This window comes from Dermochelys coriacea, chromosome 3 (genome assembly GCF_009764565.3).
Source record: "Dermochelys coriacea isolate rDerCor1 chromosome 3, rDerCor1.pri.v4, whole genome shotgun sequence".
NCBI classification, from domain to species: domain Eukaryota; kingdom Metazoa; phylum Chordata; order Testudines; family Dermochelyidae; genus Dermochelys; species Dermochelys coriacea.
In genome coordinates this window covers 76340019-76366107 of record NC_050070.1, presented here as the reverse complement: position 1 = coordinate 76366107, position 26089 = coordinate 76340019, and the positions used below count along the sequence as shown (strand labels likewise).

The window sequence follows — 26089 nt, the reverse complement described above, 5'->3', positions numbered from 1 at the left end:
CCTCCTCTCCCCTCCGCCGCTCCCGCCTCCCCAGCGCAGCCGCCCTGCCGGGGACCCTGCCTGGCCCCCGCCGCCTGACCCGGACGCGCCCCCGGCCGGCCCAGCTCTCGCTTCCCCCCGCCCGGCGGCGGGGCGGTTTCCAGGCGGAACCCGCCTGCGCGGGAACGGGCGCGCTCGGCAGCCTGCGCCGCCGGTCGGCGGAGCGAGGACACCAGCGGGCTCCTGCCGCCGCCGCCTCCTTCCTCCTCCTCCTGCGGCCGGGCTGAGCGGCGGGGTCGTCGGCAGCGTGACGCGAAGCAGCCGCCTCCGGACTCCTCTTCATGGCAGGGAACTTCTGGCAGAGCTCGCACTAGTGAGTGGCCCCCGCCGGGCCCGGGGCTGCCTGGAGGAGGAGGAGGAGCGGGTGGCCGTGGGGCGCCTGGTCCGGCAGGAGGGGGCTGCTGGGGCTGGGGCTGGGGCTGGGGGGGGGGTGTTGTGTGCAGGGGCTGGGGGAAGGCTGGGCGCGGGTGGCCACGGTGCATCTGGGCGAGTTGGGCTAGGGGTTGTGGAGACCACAACAATGTGGCCGGGGGCTTTTAAATCCGCTCTTTAACCCGGTCCTTTGCCCAGTCACTTCAGTTTGCTCCTGACTCCCTTCCCCCCCCCCCCGTTTCCACCGCGGTTATTATTATTATTTTTTTAACGAAGGTCATAGAAAGCTTATTAAACTTGTGTGGAAAGCTGTAAGGGGGTGGGGGAGTGCTTTACTCGATGTGGGCAATGCCAATAATTTATGAATAATAATTAAAATACATATGTGTTGTTCCCAGCCCCGGGTTCTGACCCATCCAAATTGTGGGCCAGAGAATGTGTTTTGGAAGATTGATATTTTTTTTTTTTAAACAGACAAAACAAAATTAAAAAAATAAGAACATTTTCCAAACAGTTGAGAAGGAGATCTAGAGCATGAAATTAAAACTTGTGACAGAAGGAAGAATAGTGTGATGGGAGGAAAATGTCTTTTAGCAAAATCAGGGACATGACCATATAAATAGAGTTCATAAAGGACTTCTGATGATTCATTGCTAATTAAAATGGCTCAAATAGAAATATTTATAAACAAAAATAAACACATATCTGTTTTAGTAGGTAGAGCATATTGGTATCTATATAGTTAAACCAGCTGATCAGTTTCTCTGGCTTGGTAGCAATTTTCATGACACCTGCAGTTTAGTCATTTCCTTTCTCTTCTATTTTGTGCCTTACTCACTTGACTACCCTGATTATAATAATTGGGAATGTTCATGTACACACAAATGATTTACCAGTAAATTCACAACTTTCCATCCCACTCTAGCGTATGTATGCATAGGTGAACTTTCCATATTTATACATAGGGATAAGCATGCAAAACTTATGACTGGACAAGCTCAAGAAGTATGATTATATGTAGGAAGTGGAAGTGGTTCAGTTAGACTCACACAGGTTAAGCATATGTGTAAATATTTGTATGAAGCATGTGAGTAATCCCAATTGAAGTAGTCAGATTAAAAATGTTGGCAACTAATTAAAAAAGGTAATTGTAGCATCAGTGGAAGGCTAGCATTTTAAACTTTTTTTTAAAGCATTTGTATATTGGGGTTGCTGAACAAAAGTCACAAATGCTCCAGGAATGGCTGTGTAAATACTCCCTTCATGTCTAATAAAATTCTGCACCAAGGAGAGAGAGAAGAATTGAAAAGCCTTTCCTTGAAGGAAAGGCCCTTGAACTAAATATGCAAGGTAGCCAAGAATGAACTGATAGAGTATCTCATTATTATACAAGACTGAAGATCAGTCCAGATTTGAGTATACAGAATTTTAAAAAGGCATATTTGATAAAAAATATAGAATAAAATATATGAATAACTGACAATTTATCAGTTTATAAACATTTTCAGCAACAAAATTAAAAGAAATCCTCTTACTTTTTGAGAGTATTTTTCCAAAAGCCTGACTTTAATGACCCTAATGAGTATTCATTTCACAAGTGTGCCTCTAGTATTGCAAAACTTGATTAAAGAGATACTGTCAGCCTGTTTGGTCTCCAAATGTAATCTGCAATCTAGTTGTGCTGGAGACACTACATAATGTTTGTGCATAGTTTTTAAAAATTGCTTTCCCCCCCACCAGTTTACAATGGATTTTGGATAAACAAGATTTGTTGAAGGAACGCCAAAAGGATTTGAAATTTCTGACAGAAGAAGAATATTGGAAACTGCAGATATTCTTTACTAATGGTAAAATAGTTTTATTTTTAGCTCAGTTGTTTAGCCCGTATTGTGTTTACCATGTCTGAATTCAGGTTTCAGTTGCTTAGAATATCAGTTTCTCATTAACATCTTGTGTACATTCACTCAATCTATTTAACACGTAACTTTAAGTTACAATCTTTTATAAATTATTCAGATTAGCTGTATTCTTAGTTGTATGAAGAGTTTTATAGATAAACTAGCTGTATATGTATTTCTCAGTTATGTTATGAAATTTCAATAGTCTTCCTTCTTATTTTCAGGAGGTTTCTGTAAAGACAAAAAGAGGGAGGGCAAAAAAAGAAGCAAATTTATATGTAGAGGCTTAAAGGTTAGAATGTGGAGTTATTTAGGGCTTGATCCTGCAAAGTGCTGAACACTCTGGCCCTGACATTTTAAGCACTGGAATAGTCCTGTTGGAGCAATGAGATACCTTTACAAATCTGAGTAATGTAGGTGTTGCTGTACTCAGCATTGCAATGCCTAAGTCTCATTTTTAGAAGTGATTTAGGGCACATCCACACTGCACAAAAAAACCCCCCCAAAATGTAGCAGTGAGTCTCAGACCTGAGTCAACTGATTTTGGGCTTGTGCTATGGGGCTGACAATAACAGTGTTGGAGCCTGGGCTCTGAGATCCACCCCAGTCACTGAGTCAGTTGATTCTAGCTCTGAGACTTGCTGCTGCAGGATGCCTCCCCCTCAGCAGTAATGAACCCTAAGTCACTTTTGAAAATGAAATTAGGCTCATAAATCAGTTAGGCATTGCAATGCTGAGCACAGGAATGCCTAAATAGCTTTAAAAATCTGGGCTTTAGTGCTTTGTGTCATAAGGACCAGAACGTTTAAGTATCTTGCAGGACCAAGCCCTAAGGGAGAAAAGACTCTTAAACTAGCACTTTGTGCAAAGTGCTATTTAAATACTCTCTCTGAACCATCTTGTAAGATAGGTAACATAGTATTTTCTCAGTTGTCTGGAAGGAGAAACTGAGACAGAAAGGCTAGTGACTTTCTTGAGGGCACTTATAGCGTTCATGTTAGGTGCTGGGACTATAACTCTAGTTTGCCATCCCCCACTTCTATGCTCAGATGCATTTCTCTTTGGCATAGCTATTCTTATTTTCAATTAAAAGATAAAAGATTAAAGTACTCTGCAAAATCTGATCACAAATAATTTGGCTGTATTAACACTTGTATAGTACAAAATAACTGAGTGAGCACTCGTGTTTATCTAATGGATTAACTGTCCTAAAATGCCTTGAGGACAAAGTAAAAACAATATTCTGATTTTTGTAATATAACAAGATTTAAAAGGACATTGATAAGTTAACAATCACATATGTCCTTATTTATATTACTCAGATTACTTTAGATTTATGAAAACTAAAATATTTTAAAAATCTTACTTTTTCCATTGATGTTGCTTTTAGTGCTTCATTCCTCTCGGACAAGGAAAACAGACTAGTTACTTCCATTTTCTGGTGAAGATTACCAGCTGATTAAATGAATGTCACAGTCACTTGTTTTGTTACATACTTTTTAAGTTAGGTTTTTTTAATCAGCTCTTACCATTGTCCAAAGGAGGACGTTTGTGACCACTCTTATCTGTAGGATTGTGGATGTTTACTAGAATTTATGTTCCTTTGGAGTAGACTAGTTTGCTTTTCTGGTTTTCATGCATTAGCACATGTTTTGGTTACAAGCTGTTAAGAAAAATATTTCAACTTTAAACAGAAATGTTTTCATTTTTAAATCAAGTTTTTGAAATGGTTGTGAAAACACTTTTTAGTATTAGATTTTTGTGAAACATTGGAGCTAAACAACCTAATAACATTCTTTAAAATACTTCATTTGTAAGCTTCCATTTATAAGGTCTCTTTAGGCACTTATCAGTTAATTTTTTTTTTCTTTTCTAAATCTCACTTGGTTTCTCTCTCTGGTCACATACGGCCCAACCATTCCCTCCTACAGAAAAACCCCATGGGAAGGGAAAATGAACTTATAAAATTCTGTGTGGCTTACTGCATGGATTTTTCTGATGCATCCTCCCCAGTGTGAGGACACCAGCATGTAGTCAGGTCAGGGGACACAATACTGTAATTGTGCAAATGTCCCAAGATTCATTGGGAAGCTTATGGATATTGAGGCATTTGTGCAGAGACATTTCATGTTGCAGCTTGGCTCCTTCTTTGGCAGCATTGCTTATTTATGAGCCTTGATGCCTTTGGCACCCTGGCCTTAACTGTGCAGTACACGTGTTCTCTCCCTGAGGGGGTGAAGAGGTCACAAGTCAGAGATAAGGACTTAGTTTTGCTTTGACTAATGTTAACACATGACATAATTTTTTCCTCTGGAAAATCTGCTGGGTAGCCAAGGAATAAGGCTATTAAGAATGACTTTCCCTCAGGTTCCTCCCACCTCCAGCCAGCTATGCCCCCAGTACCTTCACATTCTCAACTGGGAGCCATTTAGGTCCTTGAATATGGGGAGAGAGCTTCTGTTGTCTGTGGGAGACAGTGGACAATGGCGCATGAGCAAACTAGACAATTACAAGTGCTTATATGCTTCTAATACAGTGTAAGATTCTGTCAATATTTAATAATTTAAACTGCTTGCTTTTCCCATCTGATACCACTGTTTGGTTTTTGCTGTACATACTTAAAATATATTGTGTGTAAACTAAATGACATAACTTGAGACCTCTGTATAAAAGGCATGATACTGATAAGGTTAGGCTTGACAAAGCCCTGGCTGGGATGATTTAGTTGGGGATTGGTCCTGCTTTGAGCAGGGGGTTGGACTAGATGACCTTCTGAGGTCCCTTCCAACCCTGATAGTCTATGATATATGGCATTGCCATGTTCGAACTAACAGCTGAGAGAGAAATACAGGAAAAATAGCATGTAACAAAGTGTAATGTTTCATTCCATCGTTCTCTAATCCCACCTCTGCTCTGTATCCCAGACTGATGCATCTAATGTGCTTGGCACCTTTCCTTTGCCTGGGAGGCCAGATGAGCTACCTGCACAGCTGACACCAGGGCTGCTTCTTAGCCAACTGGCAGAGAACACTTGTGATGGAGCAGCTGAATACTTCCTCTGGTCTTCCATCCCCTTTCCCTAGACTAAACATGTCACTTCTCCAACACCTGCTGCCTCTGCCAAATCCAGTGACCATGTTTGTTGACAGCTTTATTCAATTTACAATGCATGTAAAAGTCAGGTTTAATTTAAAACATTTGAATTTTAGACTGTAAAATGGACACCTAAATTTTACCCAGTGGAGGCTGTGTAGTATGTGGTCACCTTCCCAAGGGACATGCATAATTTGTGCATAATGGAGCAAATTGTCATCCTCATCTTTAAGAAAATGTCCAGTCCACATACACCACAGGCTGCAGCATGCATCCACTGTTATCAAAATGGCCCGCTGAAACATGGTCTCTGTGGAGCCAAACCTCTGAATTGAAAATGAGGGCTGTCTTACCACACTTTAGAACCCTTTCAATCCAGTTTCTCCCATAGGCCCCACGTAGAGTGCCCAATAAATGGTACCAAATCGTATTAAAACGCAACTTAAATTTTTTTTTTTTAAGTCATCCAGGCTTTAGGTGAACATCTTAAATTAAGACAACAAGTTATTGCCACTGCTACAGTCTACTTCAAGAGATTCTATGCCAGGTAGGACTGTTTACTATGATGGTACAAGAATAAAGCATTTGTTAGGCAGATTTTGATAGCCCTTTAAAAGTGCAATAATAAAATAAAAATACCATTTTTGTTTGTGAATGATGTAAAGCTTTTATGTTGATAATGTTAACTTAAACAGTTTTTACTTTTCCAAAGGAAGTGTGGTGCTCTTAATACATTAATCTTTCTACATATATAAAACAACATATAATTTTGTTATGACATTTCAGATATTCCCTAAAAAGTATAGATCCAGTATTAATGGCTCCTACGTGTGTGTTTTTGGCATCCAAAGTAGAGGTATGATGTATTATAATTTTCTAATGTAAAAGTATATGATATATAAGGGAGATGAAATATTTAAGGTTCTTAAGGTATTTTTTTGTTTCCATGATTTGGGGGTACAGACCTCTTTTTTTTCTATGGATTTCCATATCGTTTTAGCATCAGAGAGAAAAGGCCCAATGATAGCTGCTATTAAGTAGTACTTCATTTTTCAAAATGTTGCCTGAGTTACTGGCCTGTTTCCTCAACCCTAAAGAATCTTGGAGATTTTGACAGTGTTTAGATCATATTTTAATGTAGTTATTTATATATCATAAATTGTGCTGCTGTTCTGTAAAATCTCCATTTTTATGTGGTTCAGTTTTGTCTTTTATGTATAGAAACTGGTTAAATGTTTTTACTCCAATTTTCAAATATAACTGAAATTCTACTGTGTTTTTCACTGTATATGGGAAGGGATCTCCAGAATTTACCACACTTTTTTAATTTCAATAGCAAATCCTGTAGCTCATATGTTTATTGTGAGAAAAGTGTGCGTAGTTGAATGGCAAAGGATATTGGTAAGGAGGACTCAATCTTTCCAGCTGAAGTTCCCTGACTTGAGTATGGCCAGGGTCAGCAATGCCTGAGATTTGTTATAATCTGGAGGCTGTTCATGGCCCTTTGTGAAATAAAATGGTCTCAGGTCATTCTTTGATAGATGTCCACATCACCAGAAAACATACCTGCAACTGACAAACTTGTACTGTGTCCATACAAGGGAATTTAACACACACACACACACACACACACAATCTGCTGACGTTACAACTGGTTCAGCTGAACCCTTGTTGGCACTAGTGAAAGTCTTGGTGTAGATGAAGCTTTGGCAGCGTCCTGTGTGTGTGTGTGTGCAGTTCTTTTTATCACCATGTTAATTTAATCTGCTGATAATGGCAGACAGAAATAATAGATACATATTTTTAATTTATACAGTATTGAAAACACTGGGTGCCGCCAAAGCCTTGTCTATATTTGGGCTCCCACTGGTGTTAAGAGGGAAGCTGAACTGGTGTTAGCACTGTTGGGAATTTTTCTGTAAAATTACTCAATGTAAATAAGGCCTTGTCTTCTCTGCTGATACTGCCAACAATAATGCATGAAGACTGAGCTACCCTTGAAACATTACCAGTGGCTTTCTAGAACAGGGTTTCCTCTCAAACAAGATTGAGATGTATTGGTAGTGGGATGTTGGAGTTTGCAGTATGACTGCCTATTCTGTATGGGTACTATACATAAATCCAGTATTCTGAATCTGACATTTCTGAGTATTAAATGTTTGTTACTATTCATTTTAATGAGAACAGTGGAGTAATTATTAAATGAAAAGTAACCTCTGTGTTGGTGTAGCTTTACTTAAATAATTAACTCATTCTAACCACCTAAACAGACATTTAATAGGGAAGAAAATATTTAGTTAAAATGCAATTTTAAAAAAGTCTAGCAAGAAAACCCAGTGCTTTTAAACTGATAAATAGTGTGATCAAATGATATTTCAGCTAGTTCAATACTAACTGGGTCACCTCATTTACCGCTCTTCTTTGCTCAGGAATTTGGTGTGGTCTCAAACACAAGGTTGATTTCTGCTGCTACTTCTGTATGTAAGTGTAAATGACGTATTTGTTATACTATATTAAGGAAGCTATTTTCAGGGGAGAGGAGATGTTCAATTTGTTAAGAAATAGTTTCTTATCAAATCATTAGGGATTTTTAACCTTGCTCCTAAAGACAACTCATTTACATTGTCTGTGCTTTTAGGGGAAAAGACACCTGTTTGAAGTGTGTATGTGGAAGAAAAGGTCCTTTCTGTGTACCATTCTACACTGGTATCAATTCTGGTGGGAAAATATCAGTCAAATCACAACTAAAAATAAGGTGCCATGATGATTATCCTAAATAAAAGGAGTACTTGTGGCACCTTAGAGACTAACAAATTTATTTGAGTATAAGCTTTCGTGAGCTACAGCTCACTTCATTGGAAAGAAACCCTGAAAATCAGCTCTAGATTTCAATTCGAGCAACGGTGTAAATTAGAAGTGTTGGGCTTTATTTGTCCTTTTTATCACGATTAGCTTTTGTAGAACTATTACTCTGCTTGAGATTTTTGATAGACCTCAATACTTTAGTTTTTCTTAAAATACTTTTTTGTTGGAAAATTACTAATTGCAAACACATGTTGTAGATTCAATTCATTTTCATAGGTCAAGCAAAAGATACTATTTCTAAGTTTTTATAAAGTTAAAATCTAATTAGAGAAAACACTTAAAATTATTTCCCCTCATTCTCCTTTTCCCTTCTCTCCTATAACTTCCTCTCATTCCCTGAGGTCCTTAAACTAATGACTTATGCAGATGAATTCTATGATCCAACCTAGAAGGCCCAGCTGCTCTCAGCTGATAATTTCTCACTATTCTGCTCTTCAAAATGTAGGTCAATGCATTCAAAACCCCACCTAGAGTTTGAGAGGACAGGTGACTGGCTGCATTTGTAGCTTGTGTATGCAGTATATCACTCCATGAGGTTAGCCCTGTGACAGTTCCACCACCAGGAGATGAAACACTTCATCAATGCCAGCTGGAAGACCAAAGATCCCATCCCAAGCAACCCTAATGGTTGGGAGAGGAGTTATTGCTGAACCAGAGTGACATCCATAATAATGTTTTCATTTTAAAAATAAAAGATCTTCAGATTAGAATCTTAAAGCTTGTAGAATCTTATATTTTGACATTTGGAAAAAGACTAAGGTTGTATATGATATGATCTTCTAAGGACTGACTTAAGTTACTGAAAAAATATTTATGTAGAATTCTGTAACTAAAAATACATCAGTACTGCAGTTAGTAGTAGGTTTGCCATTTTACATTAAAACCTTAGCAAGAGTGCAGATTTGTGTGATAACTTTGTGCATCAATGAGGACAGCAGATATGTACTTGATAAAGATACAGAAGTCTAAATTTAATGTTAGTTTTCAGGGATCTTGCAATGCTTTAAAAACAAAATACACCACTGTACTTGGGAGCACACATTGAGTGGGAGGACAATGCACAGGTGGCTTTTTCTTCAACCTCACTTTCGTATGTCTGTCTTCTGCCTGTGCCTCTGTTAGCAGAGCTTCTTCAGCAGCACAGGTTCAGCTGGTTGGTATAGGACTTTGGAAAGGAGGGGAAAAAAGAATTGAGTGGAAAAAATAGGAGATGCATAAAAGGAAACTAACAAAAAGGAAGACCTGCTAGTTAATTGAGACAGTTTGGTCCATTGCACCTTGCTCCGTGGCTAGAGGCACTGAGGAGGCAGTGTACACTTCCCTTTGGGGAGAAGGCACCTTAAATTGATCTCTAGCAACCTCTTCACTCTACCCCTGCAGTTGAGTGCAGGAACAGCTCAATAGGGCGGAGGCTCCAGCATGCTTTGGAAATCGTATCTTTTCCCCACAACTCTTCCAAAAAATTGGGATTCTTTTACCCCTACTTGCCTGAAAAAGTGCGATGAGGAGACCTTTTCTGCCCAACTTCAGAGTCAATTAAAGAGCCATGATGAAAGGACTGTCCACTGATGGTGAACTGTAGTCTTGTTTCTGTTTGACACAGAGCAGTATAATTGACCTGCAACTGGGTCTATTCCTAAAACTTGGCTTGGTCAAGCTATATTCTCTTTCACTTCTAATGCTGTTTTTCTCTGAGGCAGTGGTATATACAGGGTTCTCTTTTTAAAATTATTATAGAATTGCATTGTTTACATTAGTTTTTGGCTGCTTTACATTGTATATTGTTTCTGGTGTAAATTAAAAACAAATGAAGTTGCAGTAGTTTTCTGAATAAATAGTCCACATAATCATTGAACTGTTCATTATTGTTTTTAATCTATCGAACAATGCAAAATTAAAATTACTCTTTTAATTTGAAATAACTAAAATTTCCATCTAGTGGCATGATTCTGCAGACAAAATTCACATGGAAGCATATGGAATGTGCATACATACCTAAGGACTTCAGGTTCAACCCTTTAGTTGTTCAGAGTGCTAGATCCTCCTCCCACTGACATCAATGTTATAGTGACTTCAGCCAGAATCAGGCCCTAAATTATTGTTTCTCAGTATTACAGGGAACACTGTCTGCTCAGAAAATGTTAAATGTTGTCCATTGTGTTCAGAGGGGGAGTTTCTAAAATAGCTTTAAAAATGTATGATCTGACAGAACTGACAGTCTTTATTCAAATAATACTTCATCTTTCAGGAATTAAACAACTGAGTTATACAATTGAGTTAATTCTCCTCTTTCAAGTAGGATTGTTCTTTATGTATAGCAGTAGATGGTTAGTGGCCAGATAAGAGGGTTTGAGGCTCTACATGCTGATGAACTAATAGAAATAAGTAAAGAAGAATATTTGATTTAATTTTTTCATTATTTTTAATATATCAATCTCTTTTTACTACAGTGAAAACTAGGTTTTCTTATGCCTTTCCGAAGGAGTTTCCTTATAGGATGAATCATGTAAGTATGATACAACTCTAACGAATAAATACATAGACAAGTATGTGCGAGCAGGAATAAATTGTATGTTCTTCTTCGAATGCTTGCTCATGTCCATTCAACTTAGGTGTGTGTGCTCGCCACATGCACAAGTTGAATGGGCATGAGCAACACTTCTCGAAGAACACCCGTTACGGAAAAGGTAACTGTCTTTTTCTTACAGGTGGAACAGCTCTGTATCATTAATAGGGCCTACCAAATTCACGGCCATGAAAAACGCGTCACGGACCGTGAAATCTGGTCTTTTGTGTGCTTTTACCCTCTACTATACTTATTTCATGGGAGAGACCAGCATTTCTCAAATTGGAGGTCCTGACCCAAAGGGGAGTTGCAGGGAGGGTCGCAAGGTTATTTTAGGGAGGTTGTGGTATTGCCACCCTTCTGCACTGCCTTCAGAACTGGATGGCTGGAGAGCAGCAGCTGTTGACTGGGTACCCAGTTCTGAAGGCGGCGCCCCCACCCCAGCAGCAGCGCAGAAGTCAGGGTGGCAATACCATACCATCCCACCCTGAATTCTGCACTGCTGCCTTCAGAGCTGGGTGGCCAGAGAGTGGCAGCTGCTTACTGTGGGCCCAGCTCTGCAGGCAGCAGCGCAGAAGTAAGGATAGCAATAACATACCACAACTTCTGCGCTGCTGGTGGTGATGGCTCTGCCTTCAGAGCTGGGCTCCCAGCCAGTAGCCACTGCTCTCCAGCTGCCCAGCTCTGAAGGCAGCGCTGCTGCCAGCAGCAATGCAGAAGTAGGGGTGGCAATACCACAACCCCCCTGACCCCCCTCATCCTTTTTGGATCAGAACCTCTACAAGTGCAACACTGAAATTTCCAATTTTAATAGCTGAAATCATGAAATTTACAATTTTTAAAATCCTATGACCGTGAAGTTGACCAAAAATGACCATGAATTTGGTAGGGCCCTAATCGTTAATTTAGTGACCTGGCTTATGCCATTCTGGCTCTGCATGAATATTTAGCTCCTTTGCCTTTTTATTTAATTCATATGGCTACAACTTTGTGGCTCTTTTATAAATGTAATGCATTGTACTATTTTGTAACAAGGGGCAATTAAATCTCAATTTGGGGCCCAACTGAGCAAAAATTGCACCAGGCAATCCTTTGGAAACAAGTATTTTTTCAGGTCTTCTATGGAAAAGTAAGACCTATTTTTTGCTAAATAATTTCTAAGCAATTTAGTTTCACTGTTGTTTCAAGGTTATTTCAAGGTATTCACAATTAACTTTGAATTAGTTGTAGGGAAACTTTCTTTGAGTTAACCCATGTCCATGCTTGCAGTTTCTTTATGAAAGAGTTACTTGTTGTATCACCTACTTTCCTTAAGTTAGTAGAAAGAGAAATATTATAAAGGGAATAGAGAAATAAAGTGGGACTGAATAAAATAGCAGTAATTATACAGCAGTTGGTTACCAAGTACACTGCTCCAGGATAGATCAAAGTAATTCCAGTTCCTGGGATACTCACCAGGCCTACACATGGGAAGAGTTGGCTCATGTTAAGGGTTTTTTATTTTTGTCCCCAATATTTAATCTGTAGTAAAAATCTGTCCCTCTTTCTACAACTCTTATTTAGACTTAAGAAATTTCCAAGTTTTGTGAAGGCAATATCTTTGGTAATGAAGCCTCACAATGATGAGGGGATTGGTACAGATTTTATTAATGTAATATATTTCTTTCAAATTTATTTCCTTTTAGCTTTTACTATCATATTCCCAAAGGAAAAGCATGTCTCCTTACAGTCTTGGTAACTGTGATATATAATAAGATACTACTAAATTCTAATCTCAATATAATTTTTCATTTTCATTTTTACTGCTCTCCAGCAGAGCTGGCTAGCCCAATGTGATATATTAATTCTTCTTTAGATCTTGATATAGATCCCTGGGGAAATGCTGTGCTGCTATTTTAGGATCAAACTCAAAGCCACATAAAAGTATAATATTGAACAGCACTGCTATTCTGGTTCTTGTTGAGTCAGCATTCAGTTTATAGAATTGTATGATACATCAAGGTTTGGTTACATGGAACCAATACCACAGGAAACTTCAGCCTACCCAATCTCTTAGTAGATACCTCTGAAATTACTTATTGGTAATAAAATATGTGATTGGAGGCTGGTAATTGACATTCCTATTGGCCACATAATTGCATTAGAAATGTTAAATGTCTTCTAGATTAGCATAATACAGTTAGTGCCATCGTTATAGTTCATAGCCTTTCTTAATATACTGGAAAATATTGCTTGCTTTAACTAAACAAATGCAATCTAGTCCCCTTCTTGTGGTGCTAAGCCATCATCCTGAGTCTTGAAAATGAGATATCTTGTCTTGATGTCTATAATTTGTCAGAATATTTTAGTAACATTTTATACTCTAATATCCTATACATCTGTCAATATCCCAGATATCCTTTTCATTTCATTTCAGTCTTTGCTGTAACAGTAGAGAAACTAAACCTACAAAGGCGCAAGTGCCCTCAACTGTTTTTAACCTCCAGTGAAGTTGGGGGCACTCAGCCCCTTGAAAGATCCGTCCCCATGTGAACAAAGCAGCATAAGTACTGTAAATGAAATAGTCTACAGAACATATTCATATAACAGTTAAATGAAAATACTTAAGTACACAGCAATGACAGAAAAAAACCCTGTCCTTAGAAGTGGAGTGGTTATTAAAATGATGAGACAGTTGACTAGCTAAAGATGCTTTCTGTTGAGATATTTCTTAATTGGTTTGTAGTGTTTCTATAAAAAAAAATTTTGGAATTGGTGAAAGCGCTGTGGAATGACTGGGGTTTCTTGTGCAATTCGTAGTATATAGGAATTCTTGTATTTAAAAAAATGTATTAGTCTGGATGCTGACTAATCCTTTACTTTCTTTCCTGTTAAGAGAAAATTGTTGCTTAATTATATTTTTAATTCTTTGCAGATATTAGAATGTGAATTCTATCTTTTAGAATTAATGGTAGGTGTCTTTCTTTCTCTTACTACCACTACTACTACTATTTTTACCAAAATAATATGTATGGAGCTGCCATTTGTTTGTATAACCTGAGTTTCATTGTTGAAGTTCTTATTGTCCCCTTTTCTCAATTAACTTTTGTGTTTTCAAATATATGGAGGTTAGTGACCCCCTGTATTTAGGTTGCCTACCATTTTGCACCGTAAAGATTCTTGTGATCATTTTTGAAAAAACTCGAATACTTCCATTATGTACAGAAGGACTCTGAAATTTAACAGGGTGAAGACCCTAGGGTCAGAGATAGAGATGTATCTTACCAAGAAATTCTGTTCAAGTTTGGCTGAGAGAAACTTTTGAAAGTCAGCATTTTCCTTTCAACTAAACTTTGGCAATGTGCCAAAATAATAACTGAATGTGAACATTCAAATTCTCACAGTGCAAATCTGAAGATAAATTCTTTAATATTTGTGAAGCATTCAGATATTAGAACGATTAGTGCTCTAGAAAATACCACAAGGAAATTAATAATCCTGTATTCATTGCAGGGGTTGGATGGTGCCCTGTTAAGACAGGGACACAAGTTGATAATGAAGATAAAAATAAATATTGAACATCTGTCTCATTCCCTGAACATTGTCCATTTTGTGCATTGAATGAGGCAGGGGTCCTGAAGAACAGTACAATCATGTAATTAAATATTTGTGCTCAAATAGTATGTGATCATGTAACTAGAGACTGTAGCATGATGCTGTGCAGGAGGCCAAATTAAGGTTGCGTAGGGAACCTAAAATTTGACATTTCCTAACTTTTGAATGCCTAACTCTACAACCTAAATAATGTTTTAACATAGGTTTTTAAATATGTAATTGTATACATTTGTAATGCTGCCACTGCCTGTGTCCAGTACTATAAAGCACTTAAATGTACCAACTACAGGTGTGCAGTTCTTGGAATTGCCAAAACACTAAATAATTTATTTAGTGTCTATATCTTCAGAGCATCACACCAATATTTAGCTAACTTGAGTCTTTGTTAGGGTTGTTTTGGGGATTATCTTAATTTTTATAGTGGAGGAAGAGAAATTGAGGCAGGGAGATTAAGTGACTTGTCCCAGGCTGCAGAGGGAGTGGGCTCAGATAACTATTCTACACCTCAGATAACTAGTGCCAGAAAGAGGAGCCCTTTTAAATGCATGATAAAGATATGAAACATAGGTTAATTTTTGTAAATATGGAAGAACAAATAGTTATTTTAACAATGTTTGAAGTTACTGCAGCAATGAGATGTCCCAAATTCCCTGTATTTGACTTTTGGTGTTTTTGTAACAGGAGAAATATTTCTTTTCTTGAGAAAGAGGTGTTTTGAATATCGGTGTTCTGTGCTGCGCTTAGGAACAGTCTCTGATCTTGATAATTAATCAGACCTTAATTGCAACTGACTTTATTTACATGCATCTGACAAAGTGGGTATTCACCCACGGAAGCTTATGCTCCAATACGTCTAAGTCTATAAGGTGCCACAGGACTCTTTGCCACTTTTACACATCCAGACTAACATGGCTACCCCTCTGATACTATTTACAGAAAGTTACTTTTTGTGACAATTAACATTTTTCCCCTGTAACAATGTACATGCAATATTTGATTTCAGTTTTTGTGTGTAGCACATATTCACTGACACAGCCCTCCAGTGTTGCATACCTATAACCGGTGATGAGCTGCCAAAATCTTAACAACCCATTCCCTCCTCACCCTACGAGGGGGTCATTGCCCACCCCCGCCCCCCGGGACTCCTGCCCCATCCAAAACCCTGCGTTCCTTGATGCCCCCTCCCCCCCTGGGACTCCTGCCCCATCCATCCCTGTCCCCTGACTGCCCCCAGAACTGGGCAGGAGGGTCTTGTGGGCCACCGTAGTGGGTTCCCACCCCATCTCTAAGAGCTAGAGGGACTTGCCGGGGGGCGAGGTGGGGAGTCCCGACGGTGCTTACCTGGGGCAGCTCCCAGGAAGCATCCGGCAGGTCCCTCTGGCTCCTAGGGGCGGGATAGCGTAGCGGCTGCTCCCCACTGATCACATCAAAAGTGGCTCCTTAGGCGCAGACTCCGTGGGTGCTCCAGGTCTGCAGCATCCACAGAGAAAATTTGGTGGGTGCTTCCCACCCTGCGCCTAGCCCCAGCTCACCTCAGCTCCGCCTCTGCCTCCTTCCCTGAATGCGCCACCCCGCTCTGCTTCTCCGTGCCCCCCCCGGCTTCCCGCGAATCAGCTGTTCGCGCGGGAAGCCTGGGACGGCTGAGAAGCAGGCGGCGGCTTCGCACTCAGGCCCAGGGTGGCAGAGGGGAGCTGGAGCGGGGAGCAGTTCCCCTGCATGCCCCCCCGAGTTACCTACGGCCGGCCCTCCTCGCGCCCCGTCGCCCTAGCTCACCTCCGCCTCCCTGGGCCTGAGCACGAAGCTGCCGCTTGCTTCTCAGCCCCTCTCCCCTGCCAGCTTCCTGCGCGAACAACTGATTCGTGGGAAGCCGGGGGGAGGGGCGGAGAAACAGAGCGGGGTGGCGTATTCAGGGGAGGCGGCAAAGGCGGAGCAGAGGTGAGCTGAGGCTGGGCGCGAGGTGGGGAGCTGCCGGTGGTTGCTCTGCGCCCACCAAATTTTCCCCTTGGGTGCTCCAGCCCTGGAGCACCCATGGAATCGGTGCTAAGGCACCACTTTTGGCCGGTTGTTAAATTTAGAAGCCCTTTTAGAACCGGTTGTCCCTCACAGAACAACTGGTTCTAAAAGAGCTTCTCAATTGAACAACCAGCTCCAGCTCACCACTGCCTGTAACTAGCTGTTGTTGGGAGGTGAGGGGGGTCTTTGTTCTTCCTTGTACACTCAAACCTTAAGAGAGAGGAAAAAAATTCAGAGCTGTTTAGACTTTTAAAATCAGTGTCAGTTATTTGGCAAGCTTCTCATGTATGGTATTATTTAGTGACAGACTGTTTTCTGGCAGCGTTCTGAATTTTCAGTTGGGAATTATGAGTTTGTAGGCAAATAACGTTTCAGTGAACTGCAGATGTGGCACTTTTCTTTTCCCTTAAGAGGCAAAGGATGTTGACAGACTGGCAATCGGTCTATATAATGGTATTTTAGATAGAGAGTGCTTCCCTCATTATCCCAGATTGGGGTGTCATGATGCTAAAATATATGAAACTGAAAGGGGAGAAAAAAAGATTGATTTAACAATGTTTATAATGCAAACTGATGACAGTGTATTTTCTATTATTATAATTTGATTTTTTTTAAACTTGTTTCTAGGATTGCTGTTTGATAGTGTATCATCCTTATAGACCTTTGCTCCAATATGTGCAGGATATGGGCCAAGAAGACATGCTGCTACCCCTCGCATGGTAATGAAGACAAAGGTTAATAATACTAGTGCATCCTTTCAGTAGGAAAGCTAACTTGAAAAAATAAACTTCAGAGATGGTCAAGTACAAGTTGGTTTGGCCATGTCTAAACACAAAGTGGCAGCAATTTATTGATGTACTTGTGTCTACACGGGCTGACAGTGGTGTAACTATTCTGATTTCAAACTGATTTTAAACTTGTGTGTAGACCAGAACTAGTAGCCCAGTGCCTGTCCTGCTAAATAATGAATATTGAATAGAGATGCTCTTTCCCTGCTAATGTGAGAGCTTTTTGTTGTACCTTGTCATAGTAGAACATGTCAGAAGTAGTATACAGTTGATCTGTTCTTTTAGATCAGTGATTTTCAAACTTTTTAGGCTGCGTACCCCTTTGCAAATAATGTAGTCTACACCAAGTGCCTCCATCTGAGATAGGCAGAGTCAATGTGGGTGGGGGGGCCCCACGGGCAGAAATCTGGAATGGCACTCCATTTAGCAATAGCTTCTAGAGGATTTCAAATTGAGGTGTGCGCCCCCCCTACAGAGGCATGGAGGAACATTCAGGGGGGTGAGTAATGATGCCAGGCAGTTTGGGGCAGCCCTGCGCAGTAGGGCTCAAGGAGGGAGTGCCACCTCCACCCCCTGACTCACTTTAGCAGGTCAGCTACCTCTCGGGGTTGGGGCGCGCAACCAAAAATGGTAACTCAAAGGTGGGGTTCAACTCATTGCAACCTCCCTCCCGACAGGCTGGATGGCCCACTAAAGTGAGTCAGGGATGGAGGTGGCACTCCCTCCTCAAGTCCAGCCATGAGGTGCTGGCCCAAGTCGCCTGGTGTTGCTGCTCACCCTCCCCCCAGAACTTTCCTCAGTGCCCCCCATTATGGGTATGCTCCTCATAGTTTGAAAACTTCTGTACTAAATAAAATGCATTGTCTGCCATTACAGGATTTTTCTCGCATACCCCATGATGAGAGCTTGTGTACCCCTAGAGATATGCGTATCCCAGTTTGAAAACCACTGTTTAGATTAACAAAGCTTTCTTTCTAAAATTAAAATAAAAATAGGCAATACAAAATTTAGTCCGTCACTCTGGATGTTCTAGTAGAAGCCAAGAGCTCCTGAATTATAACTTAAACTCAGACATGGACCCCCTCCATAGCTCTGAACATGCTACTTACTCTTTTTGCCCTTGTTTCCTCCTCCGTAAAACAAGGATTAAAATACCTTACAGGAGAGCTGTGAGGATTGGTTGACGCTGACAATTTTATGATGCATCTTCAAAATACTTTGCAAAGCAACAATTTATTACGAAGCAAAATATACTTCGCATAGAGTGCTTAGAAGCAAACCATTACTATGATCACCTGGGAATGAATCAAAAGATTCAAGATGAGAAGTGTATGTACATGGATACATTTCAGAGTAGCAGTCGTGTTACTCTGTATCCGCAAAAAGAAAAGGAGGACTTGTGGCACCTTAGAGACTAATAAATTTATTTGAGCATAAGCTTTCATAAGCATAAGCTTTCTGATGAAGTGAGCTGTAGCTCACGAAAGCTTATGCTCAAATAAATTTTAGTCTCTAAGGTGCCACAAGTCCTCCTTTTCTTTTTACATGGATACAAATATTCATGATTTTCCCTACCTTTATTTTTGACTGTCTTAACGTAAACAAATTCCTCCTAACTTTTAAAATAAAAACAGACAGTAACTTCTGAAGTAAAATGAGAATAAAGGTGAACAACAGAGTGTTTACTACTTTTGTTTGCACAGGAGGATAGTGAATGACACATATAGAACTGATCTTTGTCTACTGTACCCTCCCTTCATGATAGCCCTAGGTAGGTAATAAGTTCAACTATTTCACTGTATCTGAATGGTTTCATCTTTCATAGTCTTCCATGAATGGGTATTTCTTAGCAAATCCACTGTACTAAAGAATGTTGATCTGTTTATCCCCATCATCTCTTTCAATTAGCACTTCAGATGTTATTGACGGTGCAGTCATATGGCTTGAAAATCTTGCAAGAAACCGGAAAGCTTGATTCTGAGCTTAATCTTTGAAAACTATGACTTGGAAGTGTTGTAGAATAGACAGTGGTAAAGTGAGGCAGAAACCCTCAATTATAAAGAAGGAAATAATAATCGAAAATGTATTCTGAAAATTAATCTTTTAACAAACTAATCTTTGTTCAGTAGACATGTCCCTATACTTATTTTACTTTGCAGCTTGCCTACATGTGGCCTGTGTTGTCCAGCAGAAGGATGCAAGGCAGTGGTTTGCTGAGTTGTCTGTTGATATGGAGAAGGTATTTTTTTCTTACTTGATACATACTGACTAGAAAGATATGTCATTAATTGATATTTTGCATGCCTATCATTTAGCTTTATACTCTTGTTAGATGATACACACTGTGCATTGTTAAACCTAGGCAGGAGTTGGATGGGAGACATCTCGAAAAACCCAGGTATTTCAGAAAGAGGACTTGGTTATTCAGCGCATAGCACTCTGTCCTCTGAGCCAGTGGTCAAGCACAGAGTGCTTCTGGAGTTGTCATTTTTCAGATGAAACCTAAAACTGAGCTCTTGTTTAGTTGTGGTCATAAAATAGCCTATGGCATCTTTCACAAAATAAAGGTGTTAGCCCAAGCATTCTGGCCAAATTCCAGCGTGGGCAATTCTGCCTCATTCTTCCTGCAGTAGCACTTCCTTACTCGCCATTCTTACTTTTAATATAACTGTTCTGTACTTTCCAAAATGTTTTACACACAGCAGATCTTTCTGGATGAAAAGCACTATGACCCCAATTAATTAAAGCAGTTAAGCTTATGCTTTAGAGCTTTGCTGAACCAGGCTATATGAATTACACTTTTGGGCTTGACTGCACAGCACAGTTGCAGTGTGTTGTGCATACCAGTGTAAGGTAAAATGAGTTGAACACGACAGGGAGTACAGGGGGAAACTACTCTGTACCATGGGGTGGTGCTATGTAGCTACCAAGTTACTCCTGCTGCTGAACATATTTGTGCGTTTAGACTTCCCAGTTCTGATACAAATAACAGTCTAGGCTTAACAGTTCACATCACCAGACTCCTTAGCCAATTGTGACTGATTTCAGAGATGTATGTTGCTTCCATGGTGCTTAATGCTTTATCTAAACTCAGGTTTTTTTAATTTATTTGTTTTACTATCTAACATTTTAAGTCAGTGATTGCCAAAGTGAGAGCCATACATCACATGCAGTCCTTGCTTAGTAAAAATACTGCACTAGAAATTCATATTTGTAGAGGTTAGTAGGAAGAGAGGGCAGAGCTAAGATGGCCACAAAGCAAAAATAAGTGGTATGAATAAAAAAATATAATAGGTGAAAAAAAATCAAAAATTGGTAGACAGTACTTTGGCAAACACAAGACCAGCTCTGGGAAAGTTATAGTTCATAGGACAAAATAATTGTGCACTGTTCAGCCCCTCCCCTCCTCTAGGGTACCTAAACCAGTGGTTATGAAACCGTGGTCCACGGATCACCTGTGGTCTGCAGACTACTTGCTGGGTGATCCATGGCGAGCTAGCTGGTTATATGCTACTGCCTATCCTGTTTACCAGCTGTTAAATAGCCTTAAAAGAAGCTAAAAATGCATTCCTAATATTATTTTTCCAAGTAACAGGTGGGATGTTTAATTTTTGATGGGGAGAAAAAAAAGTGGTTTGCGTAATTCTGAATGGGAGGCAAAGTGGCCCAAGAGACACTCTGTTTGCAGTATCAGAGAAATGCAGGGCTGGAAGGGATCTCGAGACATCAAGTCCAGCCTTCTGTGCCTGAGGCAGAACCATGTGAACCTAGACACCATCCCTGACAAGTGTTATGATGTAATTTACTCTAAGGAAAAGCTTTAGAACCCCTGAGCTAGACCAAGACCCTCTCAGCTATCTGTGGAAATAGTTAAGATTGCTAAATTGTTGAGACTGATGTGAAAGTCACTCTGATATAGAGAAAGCATCATATTTACATTTTAGTTGGTTGATGGCTACACATTTGTATGGGTAGTGATGAACACAGAACCACTATAGTATCTGATCTCAAATATCTCTTTCTAATTAGATTTTGGAAATAATCAGGGTCATTCTAAAACTGTATGAACAGTGGAAGAACTTTGATGAGAGGAAAGAAATGGCTACTATTCTTAGTAAAATGCCTAAACCGAAACCACCTCCAAACAGGTACTATACAGTTTTTACTTTTTTTATACCACTTCATATATTGTACAATGTCTTAAACTAAACATTTCCTCTTTAAAATGCAAGTGAATATTTCATTAGGGGCATAGTAAATACAGTATGTTTACAGTCCAGATCTTTCTGTGATAGACTCACTACTGTCTACTATTTTGGGAGCCATGAAGAAGATTTACTTCTTGTTGATGAGTAGTTTTTAAACATTGTGAGTTTTTCTGATTAAAGTCATTTAATGGGAACTTTGTTTACATGAGTTCACCATAATTAGGAAGACTTGACTGCTCAGAACTGCATGTAAAATTTGCTCTTGGGTAGGTACTGTGACTGGGTGTTGTGTAAATTGACAATCTGCACATGCAAATCACCACTAAGGTGCAAATATGTGAGCTTAATTATGGTAACTGCAGGGGTAAATTGGGTGCACAATTGGACATTTTTTTGCATGTGCAGTTTTGAAAATCTGATCCTTCAAGTGCTGGCTGTTTTGTAGGCTTTCTAATGGAATTTATTTAGACCTAGTTATCAAAACACTGGGTTTTTGATTGCATAGAGTTGAGAGGCAAAAAAAATGCTTTGAATTTTGTCTAAAGATTCTCTCTTTCAAGAGGTTTTTAGTACAATCTTTTATTGCACAATAGTTCGTTTTCTTAAAAGCTAACAATGTAACTAATATATATTTTGTATCTGAAATATGTATTTCTCCCTCCAAACAGTGAAGGAGAACAGGGTCCAAATGGAAGTCAGAACTCCAGCTATAACCAGTCTTAAGACATTCCAAAGAACTTTATTATGGACCACTTTGGATCAAGACATACTGCGATCTTAATTGTGTTCATGAAATGGACAGAAGGTTTTAATAACGTCTTTGACAAAGAACTTGAAGAATAAATGGCTTGTTTCTATCAAGCGTGTTGAAAGCTTTTTCTTTAAAATTGCATGAACCCCTTAACACTGGAACTACTGTATTAGCAAGATTTCTCAATATAAGGAATTCAGAAGTTTTGAACAGAGCTTCAAAAGATTCACACATCCACTTCAGTATTAATAGTTGAATACTGTTTCATTTGCTTTCAGAAAAATGTAGGTTGTCATTAAAGTGAATATTTTTTAAACTGCAGTAATGAAGGCTGTTGAGTGTAACCATATTAATGGCTCTGTGTCATCTTCATTTTGTTTATTACTGAAGGAGGAGGGTGTATAAATCTTGTCATTTACCTAGTTTGTGTTATAGCTAAAGAATATTGTCAAAAAGACCAACCTAATCTTTCAGCAACAAAGCCTGCAAAAACCTGTAAAAAAAAAATTGCGAGTTTCAATGAAACCAGTGCAGGAAAAAAATTAAGTTTCTCTTCTGGACTAAAGTGATGCTGTTTTACTCAGTACATGGAGCTTGGATATTTTTCCACAAAACCTAGTAGCCCAGCTTACCAGAAAAGTGCAATATGTATAGTGGACATTTTGAGGGGGAAAAAAAAGTTTTCACCATTTCAAATATTAAAGTTTAAATTATTTGCAAGTACTATACTGTGCAATCAAATGTTTTAGAAGCACAATCATTTGGATGATAATGCTCTCTTTATTTTGGATTTTTTTGGTACAAAAAGGTACACACACTATTAGTCTGCCTTCATGTTTTGAATGAGATTCTGTAGAAGTTTACTGAAAGCAGTAAGCTTCATCCTGGCTGTTTTAAAATGTGACTAAGAGTAGCTCTTAAGAATTACTGCAATGGGATTCTTTTGTTACCTACTTGCTGGACAAAATGAGTTTCCTTCAAACCATGGGCTGTACCCTACGTGCCTGAATCATGCAGAACTCCTACTCAAGTCAGGATTTGACCCTAAAGATTTTAATGTTTTGTCCCCCTTGCCCAACAACTTGTGTACTATTTAATTCTCAACTGAAAATGCTGATTTTCCCACAAATAAAAGTTCAATGAGAAAAACTGAAGTCTAATAGCTTTTGTCCAATCTAAATTTTTTCCCAAAGCATAGCAACACATTACACAGGTCTAACATATAGACTAAGTGCTTGAAAAACATGGCCTGATGGACCTTGTTAATTCTAAACCATTCTTGGGAAAAAAAAGTGGTTTTTGTATGCAGTCAATGAGGCTACTTGCACTTCAAGTTTTTTTTATAAAACATTTAATACAAATTATTAAAACACTTTACTGAGAACAGGTATTTTTAGCCTTATTACTTTACTTTTGCTGGTAAAGACACTTGGTCCTTCTACTCTTGGAAATTGACTTGTTTTTGACCCTTGAAACTTAAATGGTATTGTTTGTAATGAGGACATGAGTAGGAATAAATCAATGCAAACTGACAATGATTGTGTGCAGTTCTTAACACTGATTGATTATTCCTGAACTAAAGCTTTACTGAGGTAGCTGTGTTAATAAGTATTTTACAAAATCTACAGTTTTAATGCGTTTTAGACTAGAAAGTTAATCATTTGTTTTCAAAACTTCTTGCTTCTGCATGTAAATGTTTTCATGATTATAGTGGTGAAACTATTTTCCATATAGTTCTAAAGAGTTCACTAATTGCATTAGACAAGTATCACTTCTCTGGTAGTTCTCAGAGCTAAAATGCCATTACACTGTTACTGCAGATACAAGAAAATGGTGACCAGAAAATCCCCACCTGAAGGAGGGGGGCAGGAGGAGAAACAGTAACAGGTTCTAGATGTAAAATAGTTCTGACTTAAGATATGGTAGACTGACCTCAATAAGAAACTATCCACCCCCCCAAAGTAAACAGCATAAATTGAAAGCCTTGCTAAAGCAAAATAGACTAGTGGGTTTCTGGTACCCTTTAGTAGGATGTCTACACCCTTTAGATTTTTTTTTTTAAAGTATTTGTCCCCACTTATTTGTACAAACATTTAAGATACATGACACCAACTGTCCATCGAAGGCAAATCTACATTAACACCCTTAATAAAAGCCTGTAAGAGAGAACTTTAAAGTGTGCCCTTATCACCAACAAATCAAGGTTCTGTCAAAACAACTTAGGTAGAGAGGAGGAAGAGTTCTACTGTTGAAAAGTGCCCTTCCAAAAGTACCCTCTTCCTTTAAAAGGGGGTGGGGGATGGCTAGCTTAGTGCTTCTGTAAATCCCACCTTTGGGGATTGAACATAAAGAGGTGGTCTGTCAAGTCATCAAGTAGTATGCCAAAGAAGGCTAACTCCAGTGGGAAACTATTTGTACAAATTAGGGACGTGTAGTTCACTTATCATAAAGCACTAACTCATGTTCTAATAACTTGCAAATGGACTTAAGCAGTGATTCTCAACATTTCCCCACACAGTAACTGCTCTATTCACAAAAATCTATCCTGGTAGTTCTCCCCTCCCTCATTTAGCAATATGTAAACAGCTATGTACCCCCACACTGAACCCACTGCTCAATAGTTGTTTCCCCATTAGAAATCATTACAGTTGTCTAGTCACGCACAAGTAACCACTAAGAAAAAAAAATCTACATTTCTCCTCCTATGCAGGTGGAAAGTTACAGGGCAAAGCTGCTCCTTGAGTAGCCTGTGATCCAAACAAATTGTAGGTCTAAGCAGAACAGAACTTCAGTTTTATAAGCTACGCATTATGCAAACCATTCTTCCTGATGGGGAATGTGTTACATAATGAAAACGTCAAAGTAGCAAGTAGACATCCCTTCATATTCTGATTCCTTCAATGCATTTGAAGTCATTTTGCAGTAGTATGAAGGACAAAATGATTCACAGATTCAAACTTACTAAGGTCAGAAGGGACCATTCTGATCATCTAGTCAGACCTCCTGCACAGTGCAGGCCACAGAATCTCACCCACCCTCTCCTACGAAAAACCTCACCTACGTCTGAGCTATTTAAACCATGATTTGAGGACTTCAAGGAGCAGAGAAGCCTCCCTCAAGTCAACCGTGCCCCATGCTACAGAGGAAGGCGAAAAACCTCCAGGGCCTCTCCAATCTGCCCTGGAGGAAAATTCCTTCCCGACCCCAAATATGGCGATCAGCTAAATCCTGAGCATATGGGCAAGATTCACCAGCCAGATACTACAGAAAATTCTTTCCTGGGTAACTCAGATCCCATCCATCTAATATCTCAGGGGATTAGTCCTATTTACCCTGAATATTTAAAGATCAATTAATTACCAAAATCACATTATCCCATCATACCATCTCCTCCATAAACTTATCGAGTAGAATCTTAAAGCCAGATAGATCTTTTGCCCCCACTGCTTCCCTTGGAAGGCTATTCCAAAACTTCACTCCTCTGATGGTTAGAAACCTTTGTCTAGTTTCAAGTCTAAACTTCCTGGTGGCCAGTTTATACCCATTTGTTCTTGTGTCCACATGGGTGCTGAGCTGAAATAATTCCTCTCCCTCTCCTGTATTTATCCCTCTGATATATTTATAGAGAGCAATCATATCTCCCCTCAACCTTCTTTTAGTTAGGCTAAACAAGCCAAGTTCCTTAAGTCTCCTTTCATAAGACAAGTTTTCCATTCCTCGGATCATCCTAGTAGCCCTTCTCTGTACCTGCTCCAGTTTGAATTCATCCTTTTTAAACATGGGAGACCAGAACTGCACACAGTATTCTAGGTGAGGTCTCACCAGTGCCTTGTATAATGGTACTAAAACCTCCTTATCCCTACTGGAAATGCCTCTCCTGATGCATCCCAAAACCGCATTAG

General features: G+C 39.5%; 1 protein-coding gene and 1 long non-coding RNA gene across 4 annotated transcripts; both read left to right on the top strand.

The window, feature by feature from the left end:
- On the top strand, window positions 1-24124 carry CCNC (cyclin C). 3 transcript variants are annotated; one of them, XM_038397514.2, is made up of 12 exons: window positions 1-352; window positions 2152-2258; window positions 5865-5949; window positions 6189-6258; window positions 7832-7883; window positions 10718-10773; window positions 13748-13783; window positions 17068-17159; window positions 18932-18999; window positions 19388-19467; window positions 21258-21376; window positions 22105-24124. In XM_038397514.2, the coding sequence occupies exons 1-12, from the start codon at window positions 321-323 to the stop codon at window positions 22157-22159; spliced, it is 852 nt and encodes a 283-aa protein (XP_038253442.1). In that variant the 5' UTR covers window positions 1-320; the 3' UTR covers window positions 22160-24124. The 3 variants fall into 3 exon arrangements, with proteins under 3 accessions (XP_038253442.1, XP_043366637.1, XP_043366638.1); XM_043510702.1 differs by lacking the exon at window positions 13748-13783 and having other exon boundaries at window positions 167-352; XM_043510703.1 differs by lacking the exon at window positions 2152-2258 and having other exon boundaries at window positions 224-352.
- On the top strand, window positions 2265-4230 carry LOC122459295. The gene is made up of 2 exons (XR_006279883.1): window positions 2265-3594; window positions 3642-4230. It is a non-coding gene; the product is annotated as an uncharacterized LOC122459295 (long non-coding RNA).
- Window positions 24125-26089: the final 1965 nt, after the last annotated feature.